This window comes from Pteropus vampyrus, unplaced genomic scaffold (assembly GCF_000151845.1).
Source record: "Pteropus vampyrus isolate Shadow unplaced genomic scaffold, Pvam_2.0 Scaffold283, whole genome shotgun sequence".
Lineage (NCBI taxonomy): Eukaryota > Metazoa > Chordata > Mammalia > Chiroptera > Pteropodidae > Pteropus > Pteropus vampyrus.
Genome location: NW_011889064.1, coordinates 327,030 through 342,980, shown reverse-complemented (window position 1 = coordinate 342,980; position 15,951 = coordinate 327,030). Strand labels below are relative to the sequence as shown.

The 15,951-nt window shown below is 38.0% G+C and overlaps 2 protein-coding genes across 3 annotated transcripts in view; one reads left to right on the top strand and one right to left on the bottom strand.

Annotated features, from left to right (window-relative positions):
* ATF7IP (activating transcription factor 7 interacting protein) overlaps positions 1-4,660 on the top strand; it is a 104,237-nt gene extending 99,577 nt beyond the window's left edge. For both annotated transcript variants that reach the window (XM_011375984.2, XM_023520898.1), the window contains exon 15: positions 163-4,660. In XM_011375984.2, the coding sequence (XP_011374286.1) occupies positions 163-582 (420 nt within the window). In that variant the 3' untranslated portion in view covers positions 583-4,660. The remainder of the gene's footprint in view (positions 1-162) is intronic.
* A 674-nt stretch (positions 4,661-5,334) lies between these two features.
* The window catches only part of PLBD1 (phospholipase B domain containing 1), a 51,222-nt gene continuing 40,605 nt past the window's right edge, over positions 5,335-15,951 (bottom strand). The window contains exons 7-11 of the mRNA XM_011375983.2: positions 12,664-12,864; positions 12,418-12,558; positions 8,485-8,670; positions 7,697-7,803; positions 5,335-5,620 (exon numbers count right to left, since the gene is read on the bottom strand). Coding sequence (XP_011374285.1) covers positions 5,438-5,620; positions 7,697-7,803; positions 8,485-8,670; positions 12,418-12,558; positions 12,664-12,864 — 818 coding nt within the window. The 3' untranslated portion in view covers positions 5,335-5,437. The remainder of the gene's footprint in view (positions 5,621-7,696; positions 7,804-8,484; positions 8,671-12,417; positions 12,559-12,663; positions 12,865-15,951) is intronic.

Here is a 15,951-nt window from a genome sequence, read left to right as displayed (position 1 = left end):
TCAGCTCCATTGTTTGGGGCATGATTGGTTACAAATCACCAAATAAAACTTGCTAAATGTAGTATAATGTTTGTTATTTCCCAGTATTCTTGATATAAAATGATCTCTAAGATATTCTAGTTCTGTGCTCATTATGAATTAACATGACTCTTCTCTTGTTAGGAGCCCCCACGCCCTGTGCATCCAGCACCCTTACCAGAAGCCCCACAACCACAGCGTCTGCCCCCAGAAGCTGCCAGCACATCTCTGCCTCAGAAGCCACACTTGAAGTTAGCAAGAGTTCAAAGTCAAAATGGCATTGTACTATCATGGAGTGTCCTGGAGGTGGATCGAAGTTGTGCCACTGTTGACAGCTACCATCTCTATGCTTACCATGAGGAACCCAGTGCCACTGTGCCCTCACAATGGAAAAAGATTGGAGAGGTTAAGGCACTTCCTTTGCCCATGGCATGCACTCTCACCCAGTTTGTATCTGGCAGCAAATACTACTTTGCAGTACGAGCCAAGGATATTTATGGACGTTTTGGACCCTTCTGTGATCCTCAGTCAACGGATGTGATCTCTTCTTCCCAGAGCAGTTAAACCTTGGAGCCTTTATCTCTTCCTCTTTGAAAAGTTCCACTTTTTGGTCATATTTTAATCTTGTGCATGATACCCATTGTAAAATCCACATTGTGCAAGATTTCTTGGACAGATGTGTATATACACTACATTTGTTTATAATCAGAGTAAAATAAACTCAGCCCATAAAGCAAGAATCTTTTCCTGGACAATTCAAGCGTCAAGGTTTTGAAATGTAAATGTGCACCTTTCTTTAGTTTTGAGCCTGGGGAATATGTGTGGGTATTTGTGTGGGTTTTTCCCCCCCTATTTATATGTTTATTGCAGTGGAATCTCCGTTTTCATTCTCATATTTACTTCTCTTCCAGTATAAAGTAAGTAGATCAAAGGAACTGAGGTTCGTAACTGGCATGATTCTGCTTCTAAGGGATCTGTAGGTTCATAGTTAAATGATTTAAACAGAATCAAAACAACTCAAAGAAAGAAATAAAAGCAAAATGGCTAAATTGTTCTAAAATAGGTTAATTTGAATACAAGAAAGGATCTGCTCATCTTTTTCTTTTGTTTCTTCTGGATTGTTAATCAGGTGAAAAAAATCTGCAACAGCCTCTCCCTTTCCTAACCTGGCTTTTACATTTATTTTGTGCCTTAAAGAGTAACTGCAAAAATAAACACGACCATTTGTCCATTGTTGTTTACTCTTCCCTTTCAGCCTTTCACCCTTCATCTTTCCCTCATCTCCACAAAATGTAGCACACTCCCCTCAAGTAAATTTTAAACCAAGGCTTTTTATATATTGTTAGTGGCATTATTATATTTAACTCCAAAAAATTGACTTGCTATTTTCTTCTAAGAACAAATGCTTTTATTTTTGGTCACTGTTTAAATTACCTCTGTGTAAAGTGGACCAAGAAAAGACTGAACTAAGAAAAATTTCCTTCAAGCATTTTAGTGTCTGTGTTCGCAGTGTTAGAAATTATGAAAGCAATTCTAGTTCACTTTATCACCCAAAGCATAGTATTCCTTCAAAGGAAGTAAATAGTAAAATTCACAAAAAACAGTAAGCTAAAGTAGAAAAGGGAAAACTCTATCATCTCTTTATTCTCATATCAGTCTTTCTGTTTTAATCTTTAACTTTGTTTTGATGATGCCAAGTTTTGTCTGATTTACTGTCTGTCAGCTTTGGATAGAATTTAACGTACGTCCTCTGGGGTGGTTTTATATAACAATTAGATGTAACTTACTGTGCATCTTTGTTCCTCTTCAAAGTTAATCAAATTCTGCTTACGTCATGCATCTTCAGTATGAATGCCAGCTCCACTGGTTATCAGGAAGGTGTTTGAGCATAGGTAGGAAAGGACTGCTGGGGTAAGTTTGGGGATGAAAGTGTGGCTGAGAATGTTTTGAAAGGAATTCATGGAGTTTGTGAAATAATTTATCAAGTCATCTTCCCTTAACCATATTGGAATTCCTTTTACTGCCTTTTCAACTTATTCGTAATTTTTTTCCAGAATTATAGGAGGGAGCTGTCCCTTCTATTAATGCTGCTTTGTTTGCAACCCTGGTTGGTTTGTTATCAGAAGCATTTTAGTTGTAAAGTCCTTGGAGACTTTGACCAGTCAGTGAACTGTCATGTTAGTTGTGAAGTTTAACTGATGCTGAAGAAAGCCTACAGATTGCCAAACTGTAAATGCTCCAAAACCTTCCTTTCACTTTCAGAAAATGAGGCCACAATGAGAAAGTTTTCATGAATCAAATTTGCCAAGCAACTATGTAGATGTTACTCATTCTAGGACTAATCATGATGGTAAAGAAGTTGCCGGTATCATGCCAATGAAAATTTCAAAAAGGGATATCTTCTAGGTGTACCTGAGCACCTCTCTATATTTGCATGTATGTATGTTTTTACCTGCAATGGTTGCAATGTTGATTATGTGTTCAGGATCATTCCTCTACAGAACAGAAAGCCCATGTTCAAAATTGTTCTTTATTGGCTTATTTTATGGTCACATAATAATAATTTGCTTACCTAGCCTAGAAAAGGTTACCTTGGTGAATGTTTTTATTTATACTCACTAATCCTTTTATTTTTTATTTTTTGAAGTTTTCATAGCATTATATAATCAGGTGAAAAAAGCCCAGTAGAATGAAAATATTTCATTATTTTAGCCTACTTTGTGTTTGTCAAAAAATAGTCAAATAGTAACCCTAAAAATAGATGTAGTACAGTAAAATAAAACTTTTTATTCCAGATGGTGAAAGATACAAATTATTTGAGGAAAAAGCATATTTTAAGATGATCTCCTCCAATTAGCCTGCCATGAGACCTGTGGGCAACAGCTATATTGGATTTACTGAAAGGTGCTAGGCTAGAATTCTAGACTTTTATTTTGGGCAAGATTTAAAGATGAGCGCTTTTTGTTTGTTTTTTGGGGGAGAGAATGGAGGACTCATCTAGGAATAACTACTGATTACAGACTTTTTAGCAGTTCACACCTCCACATGGTACCTTTTCACAAAGTATTACAAATAAGCTTGATTATCCCATTTTGGGAGTGCAAGTTTGGTACATTTTTACCCTGACAATACTTGTTAAGTATTGCCTTGAAAATCCTGGAAACTTTTGTTATTTCAACCTGAAATATAGGATGTGTATATGGCATTTAAAGGTAATGGGGATGTTACTCTCTACTTTGCACTTTGCCAGAGTAATTTTCACCCTGTTTTAAGTGTGAGTAAGCATTTTTTCAAAATTATGTTATTGCCAATAAATTTGTAAATTACATACAAAAACAACATCTTTTAACAGTTAACTTGATGAGGCAACTATCCCTTTCTCTGGAACTCACTTTTTAAAATCTGCAGAATACGTTCTCCGTTTAACACAGTAGGAATTAATGAGAGAAGTGAAGAGTAGAACTTTCTTCCTTGAAAAGTATTTATTGGGATACCAATTGCCCCCCCACCTTCCCCACCCCAACCGATGGATAATAAATGAAAGGTTTAATTGAAAAAGAGCAAAGAGCTCAAAATTTTAGGTACAGCTCCGCAGAACTCATGAGGCAGGCTGCACCATACAGGTCTCTTACTGTTTCGCTTAAGTGTTAACTTAGTTTTTGTCGTTTGCTCTTTTGCTTACATTTTCTAAATTATCATTTCTGTAGCGAGGTATTAGTACTGCATGATATGCATTTATCGTGTTTCACGAATTTCCCAGTACTGTACAAGGTTAACAAAACATTGCCTGTGTTTTCCTCCCCTCTTGCTTTTATACCCCTGATTTTAGCACAGTGGAGCACTGCAAAGACCTTCCATATGTTCTCGCAGACTTACTTTCTTGGGTTGTTTAGTATCCTATGATTCGTTCATTATTTTCATTTTATCATTGACCGATCATTGGCCCGTTTTATTCTAATTTCTGGAAAAACCATGTCCCTGTATTAGATTATTGCAAATCACTATCTAAAACCTATGTATGAGTCTGCCTTCCTTACTGGGCAAATGATGCCCTTTCCCCTACCTTTTTTTTTTTTTTTTTTTACATTTTGGGACAAAGAACAATTTTTATGAGGTGTTTTGTTAGTGTGAGAGATTTGTGTAATTCCTAAAATACATCCCCTTTGAGCCAGCCATTGGGGAGGAATAGTACAATACAAAGTTTTATCATGCTAAAGTTTTTTTTTTAATTCATAGACAGCTAAATATCCATCATTTATATTTAAATGGTGTCTTGTTTTGTTTGTTTTTTGTAAATAAGGTAACTGGGCAATCAAATTTACCTTTTGGGGATCCGGGCTTTGGTATTTCATCAGCCATTTTAAAACTAAATATAAAAATAAATCCTTTGTAGGAAACTTGCATTCTGATTTTTCTTTATTGTAGTTGAAAGTGTAAATAATAAGACAATGTAAGACCTTCCTAATGTCTAATACAAACTGGGCTATAGCAAGTTGCCCTATTTTTATTAGGTTTTAAAAGTTTTTTTTTTTTTTTTCTAAATGTACAGTAGACTGGTGTCTGTATAAGTGTTAACTGTAGTGGGATTTTGTCCAGCAAGCCTGAAATTTATACTTTGAAATAAACTACTGGGTTTTTAACATTCTGAGTACTCTGATTCATTCTGATTCTTCTTGGCCCATGTGTTTATTTTAAAAGTCACCTTTTAAAAAAATCACCTATTAGACTGTGCAATATGGTTTATTTAACCTATTGGGCATTACCACAGCACTCAAACCACACATAATTTTTCAACTTTAAAAGAAAAGTTGTTATGCAGAGTTGCTTCCAGATTAGAGACACTAAATGGTTTGCTATATCGTGTGCCTAGACTGCACCACCAAAAGACTCATCTGATAGTTGTTAATGCCCAGAAAATCATTAACTGCATTTCTATTAGACGTTCCTTTGAAAACACAGCACCACCTTTCTCTGAGCTTTTGTCATTAAGTATGTCCAGCCAGGGAAAAGGGAAAGAGAGCATGGAGCACAGATTATTAGGAGCCAGGCCAGAAAGTGACACTCATTCCAGATTCCATTGGTAAGAATTCCATCACATGGCACAACTACCTGAGGAAACCTAGGATATATTGTCTGCATGGCCAGGCGTAAAAGGAGAATATGGATTTTGGTGAGTGAGAGAGCAGTTTCTGCCATACCTTCTTGTAAATAAGTATGTATGCCTTAGTTTGGTATTGTTAATCATATATAATGTTTCTTCTACAGTTCTAATTTTATTACCTACAAAATTAACAGTGGGAAATGAAAATAACAGACTAAATTTAAGACATTTTATTAAGACTAATCTTGAATGGAAAAACAGCTAAAATAGTGCCTTTGGTATCTTATTTGCAGCCTTCTATTCCCTCATCTTCCCCCTTCATTTTTTGTCAGGTTTCAAAATTGGTTGCATGGTCACAAAATCAAAGTTGTAGGCTTCTGGCATGCCCTCATGGAGAGTTTTGTTGAACTGGTTCCAGTGAAAAACAGGGAGGGCACCTTGTACTGTGGGACCACTAATGGCATGTGCTGTGTACTGTGATGCTAGGTAAATATCTGCCACCTGGAAAGAGAGGAGGGGGACATTTTAGAAAACAATTTGGAAAAAACAATCTCTTTTTTTCATATTTTCCTGTTCTTTTTACAAGGTCACAATATTAGTCCTTTAAAACAAAATCTTGCAAGCTTCCACATTATGCTTTTCGGTATGCATTTGGCATTCAAATGTGAACTGACTAGTAGAAGGGTATTAACATAGCCAAAAGTGTGAGATCTGTAGTCAGATTACTTATCGGAATTCTAGCTCCAAAATTTATTTTAAAATAACCTCTATCTGACTCAGTTTTCTCATTTATAAAGAAGGCTAATAACCCTACTTCACAAAAATGTTGTCATGAGGATTAATGACAGCAAATGCTTGGAGCAGTGCTAGATAATATTAATTCCTCAGAAGTTGTTGCTAATCAGGACAGTAACAAGAGTTATAAGATGGAACTCTATCAAAAAATGAGGTCCATGGTTCTCAAAAACACCTAAACACTGGGTAGCAGCAAATCTTAACCTTAGAGGAGAAAGAAAAAAAATGCCTCAATACTTCGACTTTCTCCGTATTTAAAATGCCTAAAAAGAAAACGATATTTTTCAAGTAAACCCTTAACAGAAATTTTTTTAATGAAAAATTGGCAGGCTCCTGTTTCAGAAGAAAGTAAAATTTGAAAAATGGCAACTTGGCCTGAATTCTAGGCAAGGCAGCAGAAATCTTGTATACTCTGGAATGGATATCACACTTTTGCACACTTTATTGAATGTTCGCAAATACCATTAAAAAGAAATAAATATGAAAATATTCATTGGGGATTCATGTGTGCTACAACTTTCCATCCACTATTGTTTTTTATGTTATACAACATATTGAGAATAATTAAGGCTAAAGCTTTGCCATCATCACATAGCTAAAAAGTAGGATGAGTTGGATCTCAGACTACTGAAGCATCTCCTATTTAGGTTTTAGGCCGATAGAAAAAAATTTGTTTAGAGAAGTTGGCATTCTTACAGTTTCAGAGCCAAAGAAAAAATAGTCTACTTCAAACAGATTTCTTCCAGAATTTAGGATGAGTTGCAAATGAAAAGACACATATCCAAAACCAAAAGTGCAAAAGGATTTAGTAGTATGATTCTCTCCACCAACTAAAACGGCCAACTCATACCCTTAGACACCCCAAACCCAATAGTATATAGGTAAATGTTTAACAACCAGTTCTCTGAGGAAAGAAAGCCCTAAATTGTAGGGTTTGCTGATTTCCATGGTGTAAATACTCCTACCATGGCTGATTCCAAGCTATCGACACAAAGTCAACTGATTTTAACAACTGGTTTGCACAAGCTTGTATGAGTTGGCTTCAGACCACCACTGCAAACATATAAGACACATTACAGCACTTATCAATTCTAACATGATAAAAACAACTGGTTTGCACAAGCTTGTATGAGTTGGCTTCAGACCACCACTGCAAACATATAAGACACATTACAGCACTTATCAATTCTAACATGGTAAAAACAACTGGTTTGCACAAGCTTGTATGAGTTGGCTTCAGACCACCACTGCAAACATATAAGACACATTATAGCACTTATCAATTCTAACATGGTAAAAACCCTTTAGTGTCTTGGATCTGGTCCCATAAGCTAAATTTAATTTCTGCTTGTTGTGAAATCACACTGCTGTCTATAATATGCTCTTTGGACTTTGGGACAGTCTAGTAGAACTTAAGACATCAACATTATCACCTTCATCATCATCATCATAATTGTGCATCTGAGTACTATTCTAAACCTTTTGTAGATATTATGTTTATTTTTCACAACAACCCTATGAGGCAAGTACTGTTATTTCCATTTCACAGGTGAGGAAACAGAAGCATTGCAAGATTATGTGATTTGTTATTAAGTGGCAGAGCAGGAACTTGAAGTTAGGCAATGGTACCTATCACTAGAATCTCTGAAAAAAGCTGAATCCTGAACTGAGCTAATGGTTAGGAACACTATTGTGCTTTATGCCACAAAAACCTTTGCAGCTTTGCCTTTGAATAGGCATAGGTGCTGGTGGATGTGAAGTTCAAAAGCCTTAGCATGTTACCTTTGTATCATAGCAACCTCCAGGACTTGGGTTAAGTGAGTTAAGGTCCTCACGGCAGCAGATGGTATTGCACGGATCACCCCTACTGTAAGGATCGTTCTTATAATCTAGGAAACAGAGATGGGGACAAGAGTGAGTACTAACTATTCTGAGATAACACTTATCCACGGTAAGCTTTTTGGACCCGTTAAAGCCAAGGTAATCAGAGAGTATATACCCCAGAGGCGGCCTCAGCCCAGCCTGCTCCCAGATAGAGAAGTTTCCTTTGGCTTGTACTAGGAAGGGGCGACTGTAAGTCCCCAGCTCCAGGCCCAGCCTGCTCTCAAGAACCTTGCACAATGAAGAGTAGATGGAAGAGAGAGAACGGGATAAATGTGCATTGATTTTTTTCAACAAAATTAATGCAAATTCGACTTTGATACTATTCACCAAAAATAAAAAATTTAGGAATAATTTTTGTTTTATTGGCTGCTTTTGTCCTTGGTAGGAAATGTGTTTGGGGGTGGGGGTAGTAAAGAAAAAGTACTCTATATGGGTGATTTCTTCTGTATTTTACATATAATTTTTCCAATGATAAAAGCTGTAGAATCTTCTTCCCTGTCATTTTATAAAGGAGGACAAATTCTATTTGTCGAGTATAATATATGTATAGTATTAATCCCGAATATTTAATCCAATAACTTCTTATAATTCCTTCTGGTACAGAGATCATAAACTTACATGGATTCTTTATCCATGGGGAAGAAAAGGAGTTTTGAAGAATGATTCTTGGGAAATGTGCTACGTACTGTTGTATCGCATGATATATTTCATGGATGCCATATCAGTCACTTTCCCTTGGTCACGCCGGAAGATTTTGGCTCGTGGAGCCAGATCATATGAGTAGTCCAAACCCAGCCTCTGAACTAACATTGGATAGCCACTCCAGTTGTAGATTTTTTCATGGAAAGGAATGTTGTAAGAGGGCCAGTATCCTGATTTGGAATGGAAGGAAAGGAAGGGTGGGGTTGACAGGGAGGGAGACAGAAAAGGAAAGAGAGGGAACAAAAAAATGTTATTAATAATAGTTGTTTTTTGCAGAACTGGCACAGGTGTGTAACTACAAAATGATATACAGAAATTAAAACTTTGAATGTGAACCCTGGCAGTCAAACTGATTCTTATAATTTACAGAATTGGTATATCTCTAGATTATTCCATTAGGAGAAAAAGAGGATCAGAATGCTTTGGTTTTCACCCCAAATTCTTAAAGCAATCTATTAACCAGAAAATAACTTTATTGTTTATAGAGCAAAATGTAGCATAACACAAAGCAGCCTGGGGAGCTCACTTAAAAAGGGGACATGGTTAGTAAAACGCCAAAAGATGGTTTCACGATGTGGCAAGGTGCCAATCATGGGAGAGGGGAAGAACTCAGTGCTGGAAATCAGAAAACCTGAATTTTAGGCTCATGGCTAAATAAGTAGGTCTTAGGTAGTTAACCTCATATTTCCCCCCTTTTGTTTAGCAGTGGGAGGATAAAGGAGAGTCCATAATATAAGGGCATTGGAGATCATCTTTAAGGTTCCAGCAGGTTTCGACTCCTTTGGCTCTAAGCATTCACAAAGGCTCAGTTTGTCAAAGCTTCATAATGTGCCAAGGCCACAAAGCTCATTAGTCAGTAAGCACTGGACAGCTCTAGTAAAATCAACATTTTGGGACCATCCCAGATTACAGTGGCCTGGGTTATTGCCTATAGGACAGTCAGTCAACACAGGGACATCGCCGTCACTCAGTGATTGATTTTCCACCCCCATATTCTTCTCTTATCTCTTGTCTGCCTTTCTCCCTTCTTACTGTTTTATAGGTTCCCTTACTCAAGATTATTGAGACAAAACAAATGACAAGACGTTCAACTTTGCTGATTCTGCGACCCAGAGCCATCATCAAGAACTAAGATAAAGACAACACTGAAATTACAGGCTAAAATCCTACTTATTGCTACAATATATTTGGGTTATATAGACTTGGGGGTTTAATGCCTGGATCTGAAGCCTAGTTCTGCCATTATTAGGTATGTGACCTTAGACAAATTACTTAACCTCTCTGTGCCTCAGTTTCTTCATTTATAAAATGCGAACAGTGATAGCATTTACCATATAAGAATTAATATGAGCATTAAATGAGTTCAAGCAGACGGAATGCTTACAATAGTGTCTAATGCTTGTAAGCATTAGATGAATATTAACTATCATATTCCTCTTTATGTAAGCAGCTTGAATTAAATAAAAAATGGCTGCTTTATACTTCACATTTTCACAAAGATTCATGATTTATAAAAGCATTTAAAATAGAGTATTTTGTATGATTTCACAACTGCTTGATAATGTATAAGTATTACCATCCCTCCCTATAAAGGAACAAACAGGTTCAGAGAGGGCAAATGCCTTCTGACTAAAAGCACCCGGGACTTTTATAGATATACCACCGCTGCTTCCAAAATGCTGGGAGGTTTACGGGACTTTTTATTCTTTTTTTTTTTTATGCCTGAATGATATCAATTATTTGATATCATTTGGAGCAAAATGGTAACAATACTGCTTATCTGGAAGTATATTATGAAGATCGAGCAAGAGGACACAAATAAAACCCTGGATGTGTATCTGGTATATAGTAGACTCTCCGTAAATTTAAATCTGTTCTTTCCTCTTCTGGCAAAAAACAGAAAAAAGAAAAACATAAGGATGGATCAGCATTAGCATTAGCTGCTTTTTTTTTTTTTTTTTTTTTTTGTCTCAGGGTAGTTTTCTTCATGGGATCTAGGGATAGCATTGTGAAGAACCTGACTCTACCATTCTATAATCAGCTTCAGTTCAAAGAAGAAAAGCCTTGGGTAGCCCGCCCACTGTACAAGCGCCTCCCTCTGGAGGCACGCTGTTACTGTCAGGCTCTTAGGACCTGGGTGGACCAGCCTCCAGGCGCCAACCGCTAGGGTCTCCATTTTGAATTGGTATGCTAACCAAGTAACCACCTAATGATCTGACTTCTCAGGTGAATTTTCCTACAAGAAAAGGAGGCAGATCCACTACTTGGTAGTATCTGATCTGCTTGGCAATGGAAGTTTTCACCTTAATTAATTCTGTTTTATGCATATTATGTGCATTTATTTGGCGTGAGCCACTCCCTCAGATGACTCACTCCAGGTGTCATTACAAAATCAATTTGGGGACTTGGAAAACAGAGAACCAGACCCTGATCCCCAGGGTCCAGACTTGATCTTGGTTCTAGTCCTACTCATCTATCAGCTGATCTATTTTGTTTCCTAATTAGTCTCTTGTCTTCTCTCTGACCTCCAGTCTATTTTCCCTTTTAAGAAACTCCTGTGTCCTAAAGGATAAATGCTAAGCTGCTTAGCAGGATATAAAAGGTTGATATTTCCCCCTCACTACCTGCCATCCTCTTCACAGCCTTTCCTTTAGCCATCTTGAGCTAATAGTTTCTCAGTTCCACCATGGTTTTCATGCCTCTATTTGTTTGACCCTGTCCCCTTATCAAATTAGTGAGCTCCTATTCAGGCCTTTAAACCTCCACTCAAATATCATCTTCACTTTTATTTATTCAACACACATTCAGTTACTGAGTGTGCCCAGCACTATGTTTGATGCAGGATAATAGGATTTTCTATGTGTCAGCAATGTGCTCAAGAATTTTAAAAAATGATCTCAATTAATTATCAGTTACAACCCTTTGAAACTGTAAAGGTACACACTCCCACATCCAAAAACTCTTGGGGCCAGACGTGTCTCAGAATTCCGGGTTTTTCGGATTTTAGAACAGCAATGGAGTGCATATATTAGATATGGCATTGCGGTTTCCATGAGGAGCACCTCATAATCAAAAATATTGGTATTTTTGTAGACTAATGTATAAATAGTCTCTCTCGTTTGCTACCAAACGAGTTCTGATCAGGTCATATTTTGCTCTCAAGGGAACTAGGACAAAAACAAACCAATAACTTTTGGTTTTAGAGTTTTGAGGTTTTGAGATTGTTTCAAAATTACAACTAATTGTCTATAGACCTGTACCATAACTGTTGTGTTTTACAGATGAAGAAAGCGAGACTTAGCGGATAACTTGCCTGAGATTTCTGAGGAGCAGAGATTCAAATTGAGGCAGCATGACTCCCAAACCTAGGTTTCAATGTCTGGGCTACATTCTCGCCCCCAGAACTGCCTTCTCTGACCCCTCGCACTAACGACTGCTCGTTTTTTGGTTTCACCAGAGTTTACCACTGCTCTTCACTTTCTAGATTCTAACGGCTGCTTAGTGTGCCTTGCTTCCCTACTTGACGGTGAGTCCCTAAAGGTAGGGGACTTTTGTGCCGGCATTCACACCTTTCCAGTCACCCAGCCAGCGTAGCACTCCCATAAATATTTACTGCATTGAACTTAACTTGGTAACACAAGAGAGAAGATAATATTAGAGCTGTGAGAAGTCATAAGATTGCGAGTGCCTGGCTTTGTCCCAATCTCCGCACTGTCACATAAGAGCATGAGGTGCAGGTTTTATACGTTGTACTGAACCCGGTAATTTCCTCCCAGTGTAGCTAGCACTCCTACCCTGTTCTTCCCAGCACATACTCCCCCATCAAACATTCACACGCCACACACTCCCCACCAAATACACACACATACTCACACACATACTCATCACACTTCCAGCTTGTAGCATGAAGAAAGTACCTTTCCGTAGAACATCGGTTTGGTCAGAAAATTCTATATAAGAAGGAATTTGCTCCACAATGTACAGAGTCTCTGTGTCAAGGCTATATTTTGGCTTTACCCTCTTCAGGTCCAGGACCATGTACTGATTGTTATAGGTGCCTGAAATTCGGGAGACATGAAGCAGGGCATGGGTATAGCTTTACTGGTTAACTCGAAATCTGAACATATATACGTACCTAAAAGTTATTCTGCAGGGCCACTTACCAGAATTGTATTTTGAAAAGATCTCTGCCCACTGCCTGCCACCACTGGCCATCATATTGGCCACGCGGACCCTTTGCCAGGCCAGGAGAGACTGGGGTGTCACAAACTTTAGTAGGGTTTTATTATACACGCTGTTTGTGGTCTGCAGCAATATCAAACCACTGCTAAGAATGTAAAAGTCATCCAGAGACTCTAAGAATCCTACAGGAAAGACAAATATACAAATCAGCATACATATACATAAACTATTGAACCATCATTAGCATGGAGGTTAACATACACAGTGCATTTTGCAGAGTAACAGTGACTATCATCCTTGACCTTTAGTAGCCTCTCCCAGCTTTGGCTCACTTCTGTGGCAGTTACTCAACTGCTATTTATAAAGGTGCCAGTGAACCTCCAACCCTGAATTTGAAATAGAAATTTTTTGATTTTATGATTTGGGATCACAAATATTAAATCAGAAATATTCCATTTTCCCAAAATAATAAACAGAAATCGATCCCTATATGCTAGGATTTTACAGGACAACTTTCAATTATTGGATTGTAAGAATATGGATGCCTTCTTTCTCTTCTATTTTCCTGTATTTTCCAAATTTTGCATAATGAGTCTACATGATTTTTATAAGTATAAAAACTACATTTATAAAAGTGAACTAGTTTTGAAAGTAGGATATTGACATTGTGGGTCAATGCTTTTTTGTAAATGTTGGAGGCAACATAGGAAAATCGGTGAAGCCACAAGTCTTTTTAAAAGGCCAATTTTGTACTTTATACTGTGATGTGTGATGGAATCAAGGAACATCAGACACAGCGGTAACAAGGAGAGAGGATGTATTGTCATCAGCAACTGACAGTGACGGACAAACTGTCACTGCTAAGCAAACATGAGAGAAGGGCCCCAGCGAGGAAGTTAGCGCAGAGGAACGGGTTCCCCCTGCACTCCATAAACTTCCACCATTTTAATACCACTTCGTCACTTTTGCCATATCTGATTACTATTTCTACTGTTGTTTACTTAATATTTTTCTTTAAATTGACTCTCTTTTTAAACTTAAAATATTTAGCTTTGTCACATGTAATAATATCCGGGGAACTATGGATTTAATGTTTTGGGGTTCCCCCCCAACGCAATACATTTCTACTAACATGCCAAAAATACTTGTCCATGAACCACCTAATGCAACCTCACCAGCACTATGCATGCCACACACTGAGCAACACCGACGTAGTGTGATGCTTTTGTAATTGGGAAGACCAAGATGAGGCTCAAAGAGGGGATGGCATCTACTCAAGATTGGATAGCCAGCTCCTAGCAGTCCTGGGCCTAGAATACAAGTCCTTGATCCAGACCAGTGCTCTTTGCACTAAATCTGAACGCCTGGGCTCGCCCTTCGTGGCTCTCCCTCTTTTGGCTCAATGAAGGCTGGAGAAGGAGAGATTCATGGAGGAAGTGGACCTGGAACCGAGTCTGAACCTTATATAAGCATTGGCCAGGTCTCTACCAGTGAGCATTACAGGTAGGAACAAAAATATAAACAAAGATGTACAGTAGGAATAGATACAGCATCAGAGAGTGGAAGTTTTGGGAGGTGGGGGCAAAGAAACAGAAAATACAGTTGGATAGTCATTCATTCACTCGCTCAACAAGCGTGTGGATGGCTAGGATGAGGTCAAATAAAGGGATAGTCTGAAGCTAAAGGAAAGACTTCAGAGCATGGATTGGAAGTCAGAAGGCCTGCATTTTAGTTCCCTGAACTGCCACCAACAAATTTGGCCCTTCTCATTTTGCCTCTGTTTCTTGAGCCCTTCCCCTGAAAACCTGGGACTAAGTAATATTCAGCTCTAACAGCCTAATTTTAATTTCTGGAAATTTCTAAGTAGCGAAGTTACATGTTGAGAGCAGTGTCCAGCTTACTCATAATGAGCCTCCCCAAGGCTGTTATTAGCCTATACAGAGGTTTATATAAAGGAGAGAAATTTGCACACTCCAGGTGGTACAAGGCTTGATGACAGGCACCCTTGAATGAAATTTCAATGGGTAACCCCTCTGGGAAGATACAGCCTGGAAACAGGATGCATTGGCTTCACAGCAAAGTGTGGGATGGATTTCATTGACAATTCATTCACCTCCTGGGAAGAGGTTGTTTTGCAGTGTTCAAACTGTACAGCCATAGTTGGAAGCTTGAGCAAGCTCTCTGGTAGAAAAATCCTTGCAGGGTGGAGTGCTATATTTCTGGCATGATAAACTTGCAAATTCACTCCTTACTGTAGCAACCTCTATGGACACTAGAGGGCAGGCGCTCCTCAATATGTGCAAGTGAATAATACATATAACAAACAGTCTTTCATTTACGAGCAAGACTGTTTATTAAAGATGGGAAAATGTAGGCCACCCACGTTCTGGCACAAAGAGAATGAACTAGCTGGCAAAAACTTCTAGTCGAGCTTAATTCTATAGTGTAGATTAAAAAAAGATTATAAAAAAAGGCTCAGAGAAAAGATTATAAAAAAGAAAAGTCCCAAAACATTGTGTTATAAGAGAAACGAATGTTCTTTGACTATGTAAAATTATATCCTCGTTCTTATTTGTCATTGGCAGTTTTGGAAGACAGACTATTTTAGATCAGGAGAAAGTGAAACACTTCAGTATAGAAGCCAGCCTGCAAATATTTCATCATAAGCTTGCTGAATTTAATTAAGAAGTAAAAGGGAAGCTTTACAGTTAATAAATCATATTTTAAGCTTAAAAAAATCACTTCAATCATAGAAGTAAATAGTGACCACTACTCTCTGATGCCATTTAGACCTATTGTTCAGTACAACCCAGAAACGTTTACCCTTCTTAGCCTATCAACTGCATTTAAGACGTATCCATTTGTACACCTCATGCTTTAGCAGCTCCAAAGCTCCAAAGACCAAACATACTTCTTCCTTCCAAAAAAGCAGACTCAGTGTTGACCAAGGACAAAAGTAACGAACAACTCAGGGTCAATAGTATGGATTAAGATTGTAAAAACAGCTGTGCTGCATTTTTTCACCCTCCCCCTCTTATCCATATTCTCTGCAATGTGACTTAGCAGCATCTCCTATCAAAAGATGTTGTCTGTTTCCTCATCTCTTAAATCTGGACTAGATTTGGAACTTGCTTCTTTAACAGAATGTACCGGTTCTAAGTCTAGACCTCAAGAGACCTTGTACACTTCTGCTCACTCTCTGATAACCCTGTTATTGCCTTGTCAACAAGACCAGTCTAGCCTGGTCTCTAGGCTAAGAGTCCACATGG